We start from the raw sequence: 17972 nt of genomic DNA on the forward strand, positions 1-17972 counted from the left end.
CATTTACATATCTCCCTGCAATAAAAGCCCAAAAACACACAAAGCCATGTATATCAATATCTGCAGCAGTAACGTAAGAGTCTTCAGTCTTGATGTTTCGGGTTGTTTTGTTGCTTTTTTTTCCCCCCCTCTATTTAAATCTTCAGTTTTTCATCTTCTCATCCTCTCCTCCACATCATACTACAGAAAGTCAAGCAAATCTGGTATTTCAAGTACTAGGAGCTCTTTCAAAAAGAAATTCTTCAACTCCAATCACTATTCTCCAGAAAGAAGAGCACAGTACTTGCAAGCATCTGGGGAAGAAAGGAAATGAAAGGACAAACACAGAAGGCAAGGGAATTAAAGATTAGGGGGTTATAAACTGTCAGTAAAGCAGGAAATTAGTGAAGCATAACTTTGCAAGAAAGAAGGCTTAATTAGTTCTGCTACTTGAAAAAAAAAACTTAAAATGATATGAATTAAACAAGAAGAAAAATCAGTCATGCATTCATGGGCATATGAACTTTTGAAAAATCTTTTAAATGAGAAACAACTGACTGTAACTTAACCATTTCCCCAAACTTAGGAAAGTTTAAATAATCTTTGAACCTGCTCATAACATTCATTTTGAGCATGCACATAAACACAAAACATTGTGCCATGTTGATAAGAGGATTAAAGATTTAAAAAGCTGATTCTTACACACCCAGTTCTGAAGTGGCAGCATTTAAGCCTGAGCAATCAGCTCTGCACGCTCTGGAGCCAGACAGAGCTGAGCTGGTTCACTGCTGCTTGTCTAACAGCCCAGAACAGAACTACCTGAACCACCCAAACTACCTACACCCAAAATGGCTCCAGGATTGTGAAGATTACAGTTGTATCTGCACCACGTGAAGAAAAACTAGCACACTACCTCAGCTATTACTAGGATTAGTGTGATGATTTCTTCAGGACTGAGGTTAGCTTTTTTGTTTGACTGTTGTTTGTTGTTTTTTTTTTTAAACATAGATATAAACTTGGGGATTTCTGGTCCACACTGCTTTGAGGGATCTAGAAGCACACCTCCATTACCCACAGTAACTACAAAACATAATTACATGGTTTGCCTTTAAGTTCCACGTATTTGTGGCATAAACGTATTCATGGTTCACACTTCATTGATTAAATGAGGTATTTGTATTATAAGTTTATAAATCTTGATTTTCTCTCAAACAGTAGTGGTCAGCGATTTCTTTTTTACTGAAGAACCAAATTAAAGTAATGTTACTCATTTCTGTACAATTTCCCATAGTCAGATGATTTAACAAGCTAAATCCCAACACTAACTGCTTAATTAAATGCTAAGCAAATATTTCACAGCATAGTTTTAGACCTGGCACATTTCACGGGACCTCAATCAAACCTCTACGTCGGGCTAAGAGGTTCCAACAATGTCAGAAGTACTTTGGAACAGAACTGATTTGATATACAGAAAATGTGACATTGCCAGCTGCTCAGTGCCTCAGTGAGCATTCTTAAGCTATAGGAAACATATCAAAGAGAAGAAAAAGGAAAAGATACCTCCAAACTTCAATGGAAATAGAAAAATCACATAGAACCAGTCACTCTACACATTAATTAGTAGAAGAAAGCAACAATAGATAAAGCTGTTGTACAAAATAATCTTAATCTGAAGGACAGAAAATTTACCAATAGGCTCCAAAGCTTCATTGCTTGAGTAGGACAAAAGCACTTCCTCAGCTCCCACCCATTTCCCATACTTTCCTACTGCTGTTTCCTTGTCTTTCTTCCTAACACTAGCTAGTTTTCTTTCTATTTTCCCTCCATTTCTTCAGAGTAAGAAACTAAATCTTTATTACCCAACCATATGAGGTACAGTTGAGTCACTTCCGTAATTAAAAAGCAGTTGATAAACAAATTTTCATATTGAAGAGTTAGTCTGACAAAGCCTATGCAGCTTCTGTGCATTAGACAATGCCTGGAAAATTAAATTCTACCTTTAGATAATCTCCACTGTATTCTCCAAGCTCTTCAAAAAGGCTTTAAAAATTAAGCAGTATAGTCCTGTACTGAAACTAACTTCCTAAAAAGTTTGTGTTTGAGTACAGAGAAAGGGACCATCAAAACTTCTACTTAAAGTTTCTAGTTATAGTTACATAGAATCACAAGGGTTGGAAGGGACCTTTGGAAATCACCTAGTCCATCCTCCTCACCAAACCACATTCCCCATAGTAGGTTAATGGGAAAGCAGCCAGGCACTTATTTGCTACTCCTCCAAATCCAGTATTTGGGAAGAAGCAAGCACAGCTTCAACCCGTCCCAGCAAAAGACAATTCATATTTCTTGCAAACACACAGACTTATAGAAATCCTGGGTTGGAAGAGGCCCAAAAGGATCATCGAGTCCAGCTCCTGGCTCCACACAGGACCACCCACCTTTTGCCCTGCAGAGAAAGCTTCATAAACTTATCACGATTGCCTGATAGCTTTTGCTATCACCTGATAATTTTAATATCTTCCTCCTCAATGAGGTTTTCTTCAGTCCCTTTCGAACAGTGTTCCTGCTCTAGAAAACACAATTGTAGGGCCACTGATTTGTAAGCTCAACTCATCTCACAGATGCAGGGAGGAAGGCTGCCAAGGCCTCTGCTGAGCACTCATCAGAAGCTCACTGGCATCTTGTCCTTGGAAGCTGAGTTCATATGAGCAATCTGTGCAAATTCTGGCCATCGGGAGGTTCAGCTCAATAAAAAGAAAAAGCAGATCACACGTATAGGGCCAGTGCCAGACGTCAAACTAGGTGCTACCACTGCAGACTCCAACAAACCAAATGGGTATCAGCAGGAACTGCACTGAGCTACTCTGAAAACCTCAAACAGAACATTTCCAGCAATACATTTTTTTACTCTACCTGTTCCTGCACCTCAGTTTGGATACATCTAAGCGTAAGTGGTTATATAACGTTTACTTACGTAACTGTTAGTCATCTAAAGAGGCAGTTCATAGAGTTCTAAGTTACCAAATTTTAGAACAACTACGCATGTAGGGAACATCATTCCCAAAACGTTCCTTTTGTTGATAAGGCTGTGATCTGCATAACTTTGAAAGATACTGTTAATGATGTATACTACTGGAATTATTCTCCTACACAAAAACCTGTAACAAGAAGATATTCCACATGTACTTGCTTTCCAAGGCTTCAGCAATAGTACTATTAATTATATTTGTATTAAAATGTTTTCCCTTAGGCTTATTTTATATTTCAAAATGATGTGTCCTCTTTTCTCTGGATGTTTCAGGTAAGTATTTTCTGTGCAGATCCTACCTGAGGAACACAGAGCAGAATTACACTGCACATTCACTAAGCTTTTAGCAACTAAAGGTCACCATACAGTAGATCTTAAGACGAACATAAAATTGCAGTTTAATGCAATTTCAGAAGTATCAGAAAGCAATGAGTGGACTACACCTAAAAAATGCCACAAAAAGAGGCAAAAAAGCAAGCTTTGCACTGCAAAGTGAAAGCACACAGCTGGAGCCATGAAGAAAAACTGCAAGTCTGCAGACTGAAGAGCTGAAAGATGGTACTCAAGGCTGCTCTATACCAGAAAACCCATGCTTCTAGATACACTTTGAACTTTTTATTTCAATATTCTACTCCCATTTTCATTTCTATCGCAGAAGCCTATATTATTACCACACTGCTTTGCACAACAGCTACTTATCTAACTTTCTATCATACTGCTTTTGGTTTCTTTTGATTAAGAGCATTTCTGTAACTATTCATTAATAACCCTTCAGCTCTATCTCCTAAGAGCTCTACAAGCAGTCTGCAGAGAGAAAAAAACAATTCCATAATTTTAACATTTGGAAGTACAGCTTGCACAATCTGACACCACAGAGCTGTATGTCCAGACTCCCTTGGAAGCAGTGGATATGAGGGGTAGCAATTTTACAACAAGTTTAGTTTCAAAAATCTGGTTTTATTGAAAAGTTATTGAAGAATCCCAATGTGCGCTACTACTTCAGAATTTCCAAGAGCCCACTGTCAAATCTCACAGGTAAAAATATACAGGTGCTGCACACTTAAAGAAACAATTATTTTGAAGCAGTCTTTAAACTTATATTACGAAATGAGGATGTTAAATCTAATTTCAAAAATACCTCCCAAAGATACTTTACAGTTGAGTAGTTGCTAAGAATTTTGTTCATTTCATGAACAAGATCTTCAAATTCACTAGGAATATTTACTTTGAGTGTGCAACACACTTACTTCAAGTATAAGAGATCTTCTTATACTTGTTACATTACAAGTAGTTACTTACATCCAGTTATTGAGATAAGCAAAGTGATAAACTACCTATAGCCCTCACTAAGAGAGACTGACAAAAAACTCTTCCAGAGGGCAAATGGAACACACAAACAGCAGATCACAAAGCTGTTAGCGTGCAGAGGTAAGGAACTTCAATTTTGATGAGCTGAAACATCTGAAAAAGTGAGTTCTCAATATATCCAAGCATTTCACATTTCTAAGGCACAAACGTTTCCATGATGATGGCTGAGACTATTAAGAAAGAAATACCAATTTCAGTTCTAAACAAACTGACCACGTGCAACTCAACACAGGCAATGTGAATTCAAATTTCACTACTGGACAAGCACAACTAGTACACACAGTGATGGATCTCAAAGTTATCACTGCCATTCTGGGATAAGCAAAGCACGTAATTGGACATTCTATTGGAAATATTCATAAAAACCTAAGAACTAATACTGTAATCATAACATTTCTCAGCTCTGAGCACTCGCACATTTCATCTGAAGCTATACGAGACTTTTAGTCATCCTGTAGGAAAATACTAACTCAGCTCCATCAGGATGGAGTTCTGAATTAGGAAGGCTAGTGGCAAACACAGGGAAGAAGCACCAAGATGAAACTCTCTACCTTGCTATTCTCTATTCCACCTTGATTTCCCCTCCTCCTTTTCACTACAGTCTTTTCCCTCAGCCAAGTGGCTCCTCTCACCTGCCACATGCTCTGGTACCCCCACTCTGCTTTTGCCTATTTCTATCTCCTTCTATCTATTTCTATCTCCTGGTTTGCTCCCTCATTCCCAAATTACGATTACATGACCCAATCTAGTGTTCATTTTGGTTCAGGAGAAGTGAGAGCAATTCGGAAGCCCACTGTCAGCCTTGGTGTATAACTGGCAACTGACAGTGATGCACAGGTGAGCTGCCAAAAAGCTTGCCTCTGCAAACCATGTCAGTGCGGTTCTTGACTATAAACTGGGGAAAATAAAGGATAATTTGGAGAGGCCCTAAATAAGGGAACCAATTATAAGCAGGGGTGATGTACAACCAACTAATCAGAAAATCCCAAAGTACATAAATAGTCATATATTGACAGCTTCACCTACAATGGTGAATTGCTGGCTGTCCTGAAGTCATATAAATTCTGCTGAGGTTTTACATAAACAGAATTACAAAAAACCCTTTCTATAATCCCAACAAGAAATGTAAGGTTTTTTCATTTCCACCAACTTATAAATTTTGATGCCACATTCATTCTTGCAAACATAGCATTTGATCAAAGCAGAACGTCAGATAAAGTTCTGGAATGGAAGGCAATAGAAGAAAGTAACTATATATTTACAGAAGGAAATGAAGAACACTAAGGAACAAAACCTTTTAAAAATTAAGAGCAAACAAGGACAGCGCTGTCCCATTTATATCCTTTCATTAAATGAACACTTAAAAAGGTAAATCCTGGGACCAGCGACATCTTCTAAAACACCGCCACCACAAAGAATGATGCTGAACCAGTTCTTCAAGACCCTGCACTCATCTCTATACATTAGAGGAAACATACAACTAAAATATTAAATACTGACATCTACGAAGACCTATACATCCTCCTGAGGTAGGCAAAACTTGCATAAGACAACAGTTTTGTGCCACCCACAGCTCCCCTGTGCTGCTCTCAGAAAGGTCTCAATAGCTACATCATGGAACCCACAGCATTCCTCCTGACCCACAAACTGTTCTGCTCAGGAAAGCGTACAGAGACAAAAAGCCCCAACCAACATTAACCTTCTGAAAGACTACCTCTTGAACAAATGCTTTCTTACTGGAAAAAGGTCAAAATGAAAATACTATATTACCTGTTATTTCTGTGAAAAGCCTCCAACCCCTGCCATGCCTCATTTCCTTTCCTTGATTCTACAAGAACAAAATACTCTCACGATGTTTCCCTATTCTGAAGTTTCATCACCTCACACCAATTCTTCAGTGTTGCACAAGCAGCAATTCCTGAGACCCCACTTCCTTGTTTTGTAAGGCACACAGCATAACAGCTCTTCTCTGATGGTATTTCTTTTACACAAACATCAGTAGCTATAATATACCTTATAGTTGAGTTCCCTATTTTAAAGATTTAGAAGTTACACAGGATTTACTCTAAGACCCCAGGAAGTCATATGCACGACTACCAGACCATAAGAAACCCCAGGCCCCAAAGCACCGCTGGAGCACAGCCCGATTCACTCACCACCACCCCTGCCACACAACTCCACAGACGGATCCCTCTTACTCAGCAAGTTATTTGTGCAAATCCGCGTTTTGCAAAAACCCGCATGTATTTCCCTTTAATATTAACCTAGTTTCCCAAAGCATCGCTTCAGTTTCCAGTGCTACCGAGGCGCAGAGCAGCGGCTCGCCCCACAGCCAGCCCCCTCCCCGCTGCACACGGCCGCAGGTGCCCCGGCCCTTCGTGATGGCGCCGTACCTTCCAGGCCAGCAGCAGCACATTCATGATGGCCAGCAAAGGGCAGGGGCCGTTCTCGTTCTGAGTGATGACGGGCGTGTTCTCCTCCTTCCAGCGCACCCACTTGATGTGGTACACCGACTGCCCCGGGAAGCGCTCCTTGGAGGCGGCGAGGAGCTGCGCGCCCGCAGCGGGCCTGTCCGCATCGTGCCGCGGGGCCGGGCCCCCCGGGGCGGCCTCCACCGCCTCCTCGGCGTCGCTGTTGAGTTCGGAGCCGCTGGGGCAGCAGGAGTGCAGGTTGGAGAACGACTCCAGTGAGTCCAGGCTGCGGGACTCCTCCCCCGGGGGGCTGGCGGCCCCGCTGCTCCCGGAGCCGGCCCCCGCCGCGCCGCTCTCCGAGCCCGGCGCCGCCCCGGGGCTCTCCGGGAGCGTCGGCCCCGCGATCTCGGCATCCCGTGGGGGAGACGCGTCCCGAGAGGCCGCGGGGACCGGCGGAGGGGACGGGCTGCGTCGCCCGCCGCCCTCCTCGGCGGGCCCGTCCCGGCAGCCGTCGCCGGCCGCCGCCTCTCCCGGGAGGAGTCGCTCGGCGGCGCCCCCGCCGCCGCTCTTCAGCGGGCCCGGAGACGGCGGGGGCTGCACCGGGCTCTCCATGCCCGGACCGGCGGCCGCCCGGCTGCTCCGCGCTCTATTGACACCGCGGCGGCCGAATCTCCGCCGACGGATCCCGAGACGCCATGACAGCGGCGGCGGCTCCGCCCCGCCGGGGACGCGTGGGCGGGAGCGGGGAGCGGCCGCGGGTCACGGCGGGGCCCGGGGCGGGGGCGCCCCTAGGGCGGGGCCGGGGCGGCCGTGGGCCGGGCCGGGAGGCGGGCGGCAGAGGGAATCGAGGGGACCGAGGGGAAGCGAACGGGAGGGGCGCGCCGCCCCAGCACGAGGCCGGAAGGGGCGGCACGAGGCGGGGCGGCCGGGCCCGCGGCTGTCCTGAAAGGCTGCGCGGGCCGCGCCGGGTGTCTGAGGCGCAGGAGGCCGCCGTCCTCCCCCCCCGCCCGTGTAGCCACGGCCCCGCACCTGCGCAGAACGGGCGGTGCCCTGCCCGGCGGGGCCGAGGTAAAGCAGGGCGCGGCCGGACGCTGACCCGCACTGCCGACTTCCCCTTTCTGTGGGGTGTTTGAGAGCTGTTTTATTGTGGTTGTTAAGTGTCTCCCTCCGATAGTGAGGGTGGCTGCGGTGAAGATGACGATTTAAGAGCTAACACAGTCGCACAGAATAACGGAGATATTTTCTCCGCCCGGTAGTTGCCCACGCCCTTTGGTCGCTCGCACAGTGTGAGCGAGCGCACTTTGGGGAGGGCTCGCTCACCCTGTGAGCACTCCGCTCCGCCCGCACTCCGAGGTCCGCTCCCCGCAGCGGGGTTTCCCACACGCAACTTTCCTGGGGAACCGAGAAACGCGCGTTCCATAGAACCGGTTTCACCACAAACTTCTCCCGTGTCGTGGGAAGGGCGGTTCTGAGAGAAGCGGAACGCAGATGGAGCAGGGGAACCTCGAGAACCGGTCCCGACCTCAACGCGCAGCTGCGGGCCACGCGCGCTCAGCGACGCCGCGCCGAACGCCGAGGGGCTTCTCACGCCGCGCGGCGGAGGCACGGCCCGGTCCTCCTCCCCCGCGGGGGGGCGCCCTGCGCCTTTAAGGCGGGCGGCGCTCTCGCCCTCGCTCCCGCTTGGCTCCGCCTCCTCCGTGTTACGGAGCCGTGGGACACGCCCAGAGCGCGCGGCGGCGGCCCCGCCGGTGGCGTCGCTCGGACGGGTGCGGGGAAGGAAGCGGCGCGGGGGAAGCGCCGGGTGCGGCCGCCGCTCGGTCCCGGCGATCCGCGGGCGGAATCTGAGCAGCCCCCGGAGCGCGGGGACAAAGCGGCGGGAGGCGAGGAGCTCGCCCCTCCCTATCCCGGCGCCGGCCGGGGCGGATGCGCTGCGGGTAGGCGGCGGCGGCGGGGCCTGGGCCCGGAGAAGATGGATCTGGCGAGGACGATAATCCTGCTGTGCTCCTGGGCGGCGGGCGCCGGAGGTGAGGGGCGGCGGGCGCCGGAGGTTAGGGGCGGCCGGGCCCGCTCGGACCGCGGGGCCTCTGCCGGGACGCGGCCTTCCGCCTCCGCCTTTCTCCCTTCCCTTCCCGGAGGCGCCGGGGCGGCGGGCCGCGGCTGAGCCGCCGCCCGAGGTGCTCCCCCCCCTCGGCCGGGCCCGCTCCGTTCCTTCCGCCTCGGCGCTCCCCCTGCAGCTGGCCCGGCGCCCGAGCCCCGCTGCCGGGACGCGCCCCGGGAGGCCGAGGCGGCCGTCGTTCCCTTTCTTCGCTGCGCCGTTCTCCTTTCCCTCTCCCCGAGCTGCTGCGCTTCCCCCGGTGCTCCGTTTCCTCGGGACTTCGCGGCGGTGCCGCGGGCCGCTTCTCTCTCGTCCGGTCGCCTCCTTCCGCCTCGCCTTGTGGAGCAGCCTGCCGGGCCGGGCCGTGCCGGGTGACGGACGGAGGAAGTGCCCGTGCCCTCGGGACGCTGTGCCTGGCCCTAGGCTGGGGGAAACCCCGCTTCTGGGTTCTGACACAGAAAGGGAAGTTTGGACGGGCTCCCGCTGCGGGTGCTTCTCGGCGTTGGGGAGCTCTGGGGTAACGTCCCGACCCGTTCTGATAGCCTGTAACCAAGGTCGAGACGCGATAGGAAAGTACTTTCGGTTTTTCACGCGATTAGATTACAGTGAGGTGGACTTCGGGCTGTTTCCTGCACAGGATGGGTGGAGCGGCAGCTTATAGGGTTTCTTGTTTGGTTTCCTCTGTTTGGCTTGGCACTTCTCTTTATCCCGGCTTTCTGTGTATCAGCATGTTGGCTTGTGAACAAAGAGCTGATTCTGAATCCTGGCTTCTGCATGTTATCAGAAAGTAACATCAGAGCACGGGAGAAGTTCAGCAGGCTGTGCTTGTGGCAGTGAGGTGATGCTGTGATAATGGGCAAAGCTATCTGCAGGAGCACAACTCATCCCGTTATTTATATTGTTAGAAGCAAACAAAAGACTTTCTTCATGACTTTTCACTTGTGACTCCTATTAAGTTATTAAGAAAATTATTAGCATGCTTTTCAAGATCTTCTTTTCTAAACTAAACTGCTGGCACAATTAATTCAGTGGTTCATTAACAGTTGTGAGAGTTGTAGGCAGGCAAGTATGCTTCAAAGTTCACAGCATTTTGACTTGTGAGCTATGCTCTGGATATGTAGAAGTGACTTCGTGAAATATATTTTGTTCTGAAAATTTGCATTATAGTTATTTTCTTTGAGAGAACAGTGGGCACCTTCAGTGTTCTTGGCATTAGGAAGTAATCCTTGTTTTATGGCATTCAGTGTTTGACAAGACAGAGCAACCCTGAAACAACTTGATAATGCTGGGTAGGAGCCTAGGAATGATGGCTGATCTGCATCTCAGTATAAAGCTTTCCTTTATGGGGGAGTTTATTGTGACTGTTGAATTGAAGTTCTTTTAATACTAGAAATATCTATTAGCTTCTAATTATATTTCTATAACTTCCTAAGGGCTACAAGTATTATTGAAAAACAGAGTTCTTCATTTAAAAGATTTTCTTCTGAGACTGTTAATCCTGGGGAAAAAGAAAAAAATCAGGTTCGTCGTTCTTATCAGCGTAGCTGAGAACAATTCAAACTGGGAACAAAAGATACCTGTGCTCAGTTGTGTATGGCTCCTCTTGTGCTCACTGGTTCTCCTCAAATCCTGAAGCTAAATAATAGTTCTCTTTAAAGGTGTATAGTTTAAAACCATGCAGGTACTTGAAATATGGAATTTTCAAAATAAGTTCTTAGTCCATACCTTTTTCAAATGTTCTTCCATATGTTTAGACGGTGTTGTGATTGGAACATTTTTCTGAGATAACCGAGCGTGTTGAATCCTTTCAGAATTACTTAAGGCTTTGTCTGTGTACTCTTATTTGTGCTCTGTTGTAGAAGTCTTCAGTTAATGTTAAATAGCACTAGATTAACAGGACTGGTGGCAGGCTTAATTCGCAGTTTGTGAATAACAAAGTCAAGCTCTTAAGATATTAAGATACAATATAGCTTTTACTTATGTACTATTTTATTTGATGATTTATTTGAGGAGAAACATCAGGATCATTTAATGCCTTAAAGAAATGTGTTTCAGTTAATTGGGAATCTGGAAGAAAAGTTCAAGAAACTCAGACAAAAGTGATCACTGTATGAGTGAGGTGTATTGCAGTGTCTGTTATGATGCTGTATAGCCATCAGTTGGGGTTTATGGTGAGAACAGGAGTTACCAGCAGGTCAGTTGGATAAGAGCTGAAGCACTTCCTTGATCACATTCTGATATTAGATAACTTTTGGGGCTGTTCTAGAAGTTTGTTTCTTTACTGTCACAACTTTCATAAAGCAGGAACCCCAGCTGGTCACTTTGAATACCATTTCAGTAATGTGAAAAGAAATAGGAGGAAGGTAGAATTTATCTTAAATAGATGCATTTATCTTATGCTTCTAGTACATAGTGCTTGGAATTTTTAGGCTTGTGTAAAACAATATGCAAAGTGAATCTCTGTTCTTCTTTGACACACTCAGACTGCGTGTTCAGAGATCTGTTCTCTGGCTATTATCTGTAATTTTGACATGTATGAACAAGTTCTTAGTTGGAGGCAATGTCCTTTGTGACTGTTTCATTGAATGCAACAAAAATACATGCAAGTATATTAGACAGTACATAATTATAAGTGGTGATGCTCTTTGAGGAATGGAAATAATGAAATGATAAAATCTATCTGAGGGTGATTTTCAGAAGTGTGGAAACAGTGCTAGCAAATGTGAAGAAAAAAAAAAAGTGATAATGAGAGCCCAGAAGGCAAGAGTGGTCATGGTCTGGCCTGGCTGGTCAGATGCTGAATGTGATTGCAAATATATTTACAAGATATTCTGATAAGATACATTGTTCTATGTTTTAGGACTTTTGAGCTTTTGTGTTTCAGTTCCTTGTGCTGCTGGATATTGACAGCCTATTTCCCACTGTGCACACAAGAAATTCTTTTCTGAACACATGGGGGAGTTGTGGGAAGGCGTTTATAAACTGTCAGCATCTGAGTGGTTAAGTCTGCATCCTTGCTATAGATGGAGAAGAACACCAGCCTTCGTTAAAATGGCTCTCAGGCTTTAGCACGTATCTGGGATTTACAATTAAAGCACTTGAGATTTTATATGGCTGCGTGAGATGGTGTCTGGTAAAGGCAGCTGTCAAGTTATTTCAGAAATGCCCGTGGCAATTAAAAATGAATAAAATCAGGTGTATGTATGATAGTTTTGAAATATTGCCACTCAAGAACCTAAGACTGTAGTTATTATTGCTTTTAAAAGGATCTAAAGGTTCAGTGATGCAATAAGGAGGAGCCACTCTATTGAGCTACTTACTGAGCTGGTGCCTGGTGGTCTTTCCCTGGTCATGCACTTCCACTGCTCCTCCTTCGCTCCCTCTGCTGTTTGATGGCATGAGGAGCCAATTCAACCTGCTAACTGAAGTGGAAGAAATGACTACTTTCTTGCCAGACATTTAACCTCTGCTGGTTTACTGTGCAGGGACAGGTTCGGGAAGAGCATAGGAATGGGGGAAAAGGAGGGTAAAAATGAAGCAGACATCAGTTACTCTGGTGATACATTGCTAACTATGCCTTAAATGTGAGTTTTCAGTGAATCACTTTTGGTCATTCGCTTCACCAAAAACTGTCTTGAGCAAAAGAAAATACATTTTTCAGTCCAGTCAGTTTTAGTGCCAGCACGAGGGAGGGGCAAAAATGGGATGGATGAAAAAGAGCAGCAGGACCTGCCTTTCTGCTAGCAGTTGTGAAACCACAGCCCAGATTAATTGCTCGGTGAAATTCTAGTTGGGGAATAGATAGTAGGGTTACTGGCTTTTGGTGCACTTCAGCACAGAAGTACTGAATTTGAATGCTATGTACATTTCTTAATACTAGTTCCATATAAAGGGAACTTTTTAAAAGTAACATAAACTATACATTTAAAAGCTTGGAAAAGTACAACTTCATTAAAATTACAATAAATATTATCTTAAGGGTATTTATCACAAGCTGGAACTTCAGGTCTGCGAATCAGCGATGATGCTTGCAATAAAGAGTGGCCTAGTAAGTTAGCTTAACCACTGAACAATGTCTTGCAATATTTTGGGTTTTTTTCCACTAACAATCTTGAATTGCAGTTGAACGATTTGCTGTTGTTGTGCAAATCTTAATCTGTTTGTCTTCACCTCTTAGAACAGTGCACGCTTGATTTATCCATATATTTTATAGACAGTTACCATCTTCTACCATGATGCAGAGAAACTGTTCGCGTTGCTGACTTTCAGTACTGTGAGTTTCTATGTGTATTTCCTCCATAACCTTTGCAGATACTGAGGTTGGTCTGACCAGTCTGTAGATCTCCAGGTACTCCTTTAAGATAGGATGACACTTGTCTGCCAGTTGTCAGGAACCTTCCTCTATCTCAAAGACTTTTCAAAGATGGTAGTCCCAGAATCACATCAACCAGCTTCCTCAACACTCTTGGATGCAACCTGCCTAGTCTCATGGATTTCAGTATGTCCATTACCTTCCTTGCTTTATTCCCGCAGACTGCAGAGGTTTTTCTAGAGGGGAAAGAATTCTTAGCAGACTGGGAGCTGGGGGGGAAGGGAGAGCACAATCAATGAACATGAAGTTGTTCAGCATTGACCACCAGGTAACGGTTATATATAGCTGCTCAAAGTGTGCCAAGAGGCTTACAGCTAAAATCCTTTGTGTAATGTGTGGAGCTTAGGTAGAAGGTGAGAAAGTACATCTCAGGCCTGTCCAAATGGGGTCTGTGGCTGTTCAGCAAGTGAGACAACTGTAGATTCTTGGAGCTTTCTATTGGTGTTGAGGCACTCTAGTGCATTCACAAGTCTTCTTCATTGACTATCACCTTGAGATGTGTAGGCAGAACCTCTGGATGTTTTGTCCAATCTTGTTTAAATTAAGTCCTTCCTTTCATTTAATTCTGATTCCAGGAATATAAAGCTTTGTTCTTGGAGGATTTTTCTCTTAGGGAATGTGGCATTTAGTTTAACAAGTCCATAGAAGGCTGTACTGTCCAGTTTGAAGGCTGTTCTATTGGTATCTGTATCCTAAAGAGCTGCTGTCCTCTAGATTGGCAGTTTCCTGAAGTATAACATTGGCTTATTGCACTGTAGTGCCTGGAAAGGCGGTGTGCTGTCTTTGATGTTCAGCTGATGGCAACACATGACACTTGTAGAACAGCTGTTTTAAGCTTCGTCTGGTTTCTCATGCTTCAGTATTTCTTGCTGCAGGCTGGTTGCCAGCTTTTTTTCATACGTGTGTCTTGGAGTCTCCACTCCAAAACAACAGTTTTTCAATGACAGCAAGGTAGTCACAGGAGCTCATCAGAGTTTTGTATCTATGTGTGTGCCATTGTAACCAGTTGTTGGGCTGTGCTGCTCTCAGATTCTGTAGCAGACTTCTTCCTTCTCAGTGCAGAATCTTGTAACTACAGAAACTGTATCTGGTGGATGTGTCTGCCTTGTGCACCTTTGTGAGAGGCACCTAGTACGTGTCTGAAGGTGTACTTGCAGTTCTGTGGGGGTGCTGCTAGCATGTGGTCTGGAGCACAGATCCTGGCGAGAGTATTTGGAGACATCCTTGTACCAGTATGTGTGCTGTATTGGAAATAAACATTGTCTTTCCATCTCAGCAAACTGCTGTTGGCATCTGTCTCAACCCAGTCAGGTTGGGATTCTTGCTGTTCTGAAATTCCCTTGGGCTAAATTAGGGTAAAAGGTGCCAAACAATTGGTTAATTGTTTGTTTGTAACTTGCCATGATATTTAGCACAAGATATGGAGTAGATATATATTTTTCTATACCTTATTGCCAGTAACTTACGATGATAGCATTACATTCTTACATAACCTGAAGAGGGAGACAGACAGAGAAGGGAGAGGAAGACATGAAAAGAGATGAGATGGAGAAAGAAAATACAAATTTGTTGGTTTCAACGTGACCTCTGTCTGACAGTGTTCAGATGGCAGGTGCACAGCTGACCTTTGAGTTGTAGTCCTTTTTATTTATTGCAAAAAGAGAAGTTTTGCATATGCGTCTGTAGTTTGTATGTACGAGGGGAGTAGGTGAGATTCAGCATTTGCTGAATTTCAAAACTATCATACATACACCTGATTTTATTCATTTTTAATTTCCACATGTATGGAAGGGAGAAGGGTGGCACCGACCCTTTCTTCCAATGGATTGGGTCACAGTTACTGTCCCTTACCAGGTTGGTAATGTGGGCGTTGCTTGCAACAGAGGAACTCCCAAGTCTGGCCTGTTGCAGGGACGGCTGTCCATCCTCCAAGGTGCTCCACACTCTGTTCAGCAAACACTTGGGGTTCTCTTTTCCAATTGCAAACCAAGTACTCAATTTCCATTCCTTTTTTGCACATAAGCAGTGCTCCAGTACTTGAGACACTGAAACAGTGCTGGAGTTTTTCCATGGCACTTTGCAGTACGTTACAGAAGTTTTTTTATCTTACGAAATTTTTTTTTTATCTTACAGAAGTTGAGTTACTTATTAAGTTCCCTTTGTGAAGAAGAAAATCATTTTTGATTTGTAGGTGGTTTTATTAAAAAATCATCATGTGTTGGTTAGAGACTGTGGTTGCTGCAACAGTGGTAGCACTTTGCTTGCTTCTGCAAATGAAAGTTAACATGTATGTTGAAGATTTCATTTCAACTCTGACTGAAGTCCATCTTCTGGAAAGCTGTGAAATGACGTGTTCCAGGTGGGATGCAGCTGCCAGGGAGAGTTTGTGTCAAGTGCTGGCTGTGAGAGTACTTAAAACATAAGCGCTTGGGTAGCTTTGGTGTTTACAGTTCTGAGGAAAGGGAAAAGAAATAGCACTGCTGCCCTTTATGGGCAGTGTATAACTTCACTTTAGCAAAAGGAATTGCTTTTTGATTTCTGAAGGGTTTAACTTCAGCATAACATAGAGCATGTTGCAAGGCTTTTTAGTATGAGAAGTCTTTTGCAGTCTTATTACAGCAGGGAGCATTTTAAAACTATTCTTTGCGTGACTCAGCTTAGCTTTCCACCTGCTCATGAGACCTGAAGCAGGTGCAAAGCATTGTTGGGTCTTTAGTAAGTTGTTATGCTTGAAAACTCGTTTCTGGGTGCCTGAAGCTTTTTAAAGGGTACCTTGCCTAACTGAGAAAAATGGCCCAAAGCAATGTAATGGATACACTCATAGTATTTTCCTACTGCAGAAAAGTGGAAGCTAAGTTGTTGAATAGTCTTGGGATTAGAGAACACAGAAGTCTGCACGTTCTGCAGCATACTAACTCCTTTGTTTTGATGAAGTTTTAGAGTTACTTGTCATACTCTAGCTTACATTTCTTTCAAAATTAAAGCTTCAGTTTAACTGACACCAGTTAATTCTGAAGTTTTTCTTTAATGCTGATATCTGGAATTGGAAATCATGTACTGGCAGTCAGGTAAGTGTATGTTCATCAGTCTGACAAAACAACTGGACCCAGGCTAATGGTGATTTGTTTATGGAAGTTCTTCTGCACAAGGAGGTGTTTGTGCTTCCTTTTGAGGGGGTGTGCCCACACTGGTTAGAGAAACGTAAGCATGGGCAACATTCTTCACCCTCAGCATTTTTCATACTGCTTGCTGAAGCTCTGGATTTGTTTTGTCTCTTATTTACAATTAATGCAGACATGCTTAAATCACAAATTTTTGAATGTTAAAGGCACCTGAGAAGCCTCTGTAAAACCGAGTTCTCGGGTGAGAACAGACTTGTATTTGGAGACTGAGAGGAAATTAGAATGAAGTTTTGTTATTGGACTGCATTTGTCAAAGCAGCATTTGTCTTCAGTGCTCGGAGGAAATTTGAATGCATTTATCTGCCATATATCATTACCTGAATTTTAAAGAGAGATGGCAGTATCATCTTGTGCATGTTGCTACTAAATGCAAGTGATGAGCTTGTAAGTATTAATTTATTTAGTCGTTTTCTGTATCGCTCATTGAGGTGTGTGGAGGTGAGACATCAATCATTTGGAAAGGAATAGAAGCACTGAGAAATTTATTGTATTAATTTAAAGAAGACCTCACAACAATAAATACATGGAAAGGTAGATTGTACTTTTGCTTCTGAAATTGTGGTGTTAGAACAATAACTTTTTTCCTTGTGAAAGTGTAACTATTTGCTCTATATTACTGAGGCGAAGCTTGAGAAGGCTGAAGCATAAACTAAAGAATGTTTGTTCTCTGTAAGAAGGAGGTTGAGGAAGGAAGGCTTTGAAGCTCAGTTTGGAGCCAGGAAAAGTGGAGCAAACATGTACAGAACAACATTCCGTGTGAGAAATAACAAAATAGAAAATGAAGAAGGGAAGGAGGAAAAAAAAAAAAAAAAAGCTTTGTGCAACCCTGAAACAGAAAGTGATGCCTGACATCATACCACTGATTTGTGGGTGCCCAGACTTCAGAACACTGTGCTAAATACTGTTGTGCTTAAGTAGGTGCTATGATATTTAAACAATTCTTGTATTTCTCCATATGGAAATAAGGATTCCAGGCTCAACCTGGAATTTGAAATCATTCTGCTTGTGTTCTCCGTTCTAATTCTATATTGTTAGTGTATATAAGATTCCGTTTTTGTGCTGTAGCATTCAAAAGAGACTATTCAGATTTTGTATCAGCTTAATCTTTTCACTTTTCATAAGTGAAATACAAATGAACTTTGGTACCTTTTTGTGGAAGGCGATGTGCTCAGCTAGTCAAAATGAGGCTGGTGCATTTGGTGCACTCTGTCACCATGTGGCTTCTCTGATTGCAAAAGGATGGGACTGATGAACTTCAGCAAAAAGACAGTTTTCCAAAACACTTGGAACACTGCAGCAAAGGGATCATATGGGGAAGAACTCATATGGAGATTTTTACTAAATGCTGACAGCTGTAAATACTACTTCTGGAAATAAATTGACAGCCTATTGATTTTTGCATAACCACTAGAGTTGGTGCTTGCCCTTGGGTGATGCGATCCCCAAAGTAGTTTCTGTGATGGTAATGAATAGCTGATCTTCAAGAGCAGTTGTTTCTTTGGATCAGCTCTTTGGGGAGCTGATGATGCAGAGGAATACT

General features: G+C 44.6%; 2 protein-coding genes across 4 annotated transcripts in view; one reads left to right on the forward strand and one right to left on the reverse strand.

The window, feature by feature from the left end:
• MINDY2 (MINDY lysine 48 deubiquitinase 2) overlaps nucleotides 1-7674 on the reverse strand; it is a 35432-nt gene extending 27758 nt beyond the window's left edge. For 2 of the 3 annotated variants that reach the window (XR_014885833.1, XM_085233887.1), the window contains exon 1: nucleotides 6766-7658. Coding sequence is in view for 2 of the 3 variants with exons in the window: in XM_085233887.1 (XP_085090013.1) it covers nucleotides 6766-7395 (630 nt within the window). In the remaining variant the exon portion in view is untranslated. Of the gene's footprint in view, nucleotides 1-6765 lie in introns of all 3 variants that reach the window. The other variant, XM_085233888.1, reaches the window with a different exon arrangement.
• A 786-nt stretch (nucleotides 7675-8460) lies between these two features.
• The window catches only part of ADAM10 (ADAM metallopeptidase domain 10), a 42411-nt gene continuing 32899 nt past the window's right edge, over nucleotides 8461-17972 (forward strand). Inside the window, exon 1 of the mRNA XM_085233886.1 lies at nucleotides 8461-8807. Within this exon, the coding sequence (XP_085090012.1) occupies nucleotides 8753-8807 (55 nt within the window). The 5' untranslated portion in view covers nucleotides 8461-8752. The remainder of the gene's footprint in view (nucleotides 8808-17972) is intronic.

Source organism: Meleagris gallopavo, chromosome 12 (genome assembly GCF_905368555.1).
Source record: "Meleagris gallopavo chromosome 12, MGAL_WU_HG_1.1, whole genome shotgun sequence".
NCBI classification, from domain to species: Eukaryota; Metazoa; Chordata; class Aves; order Galliformes; family Phasianidae; genus Meleagris; species Meleagris gallopavo.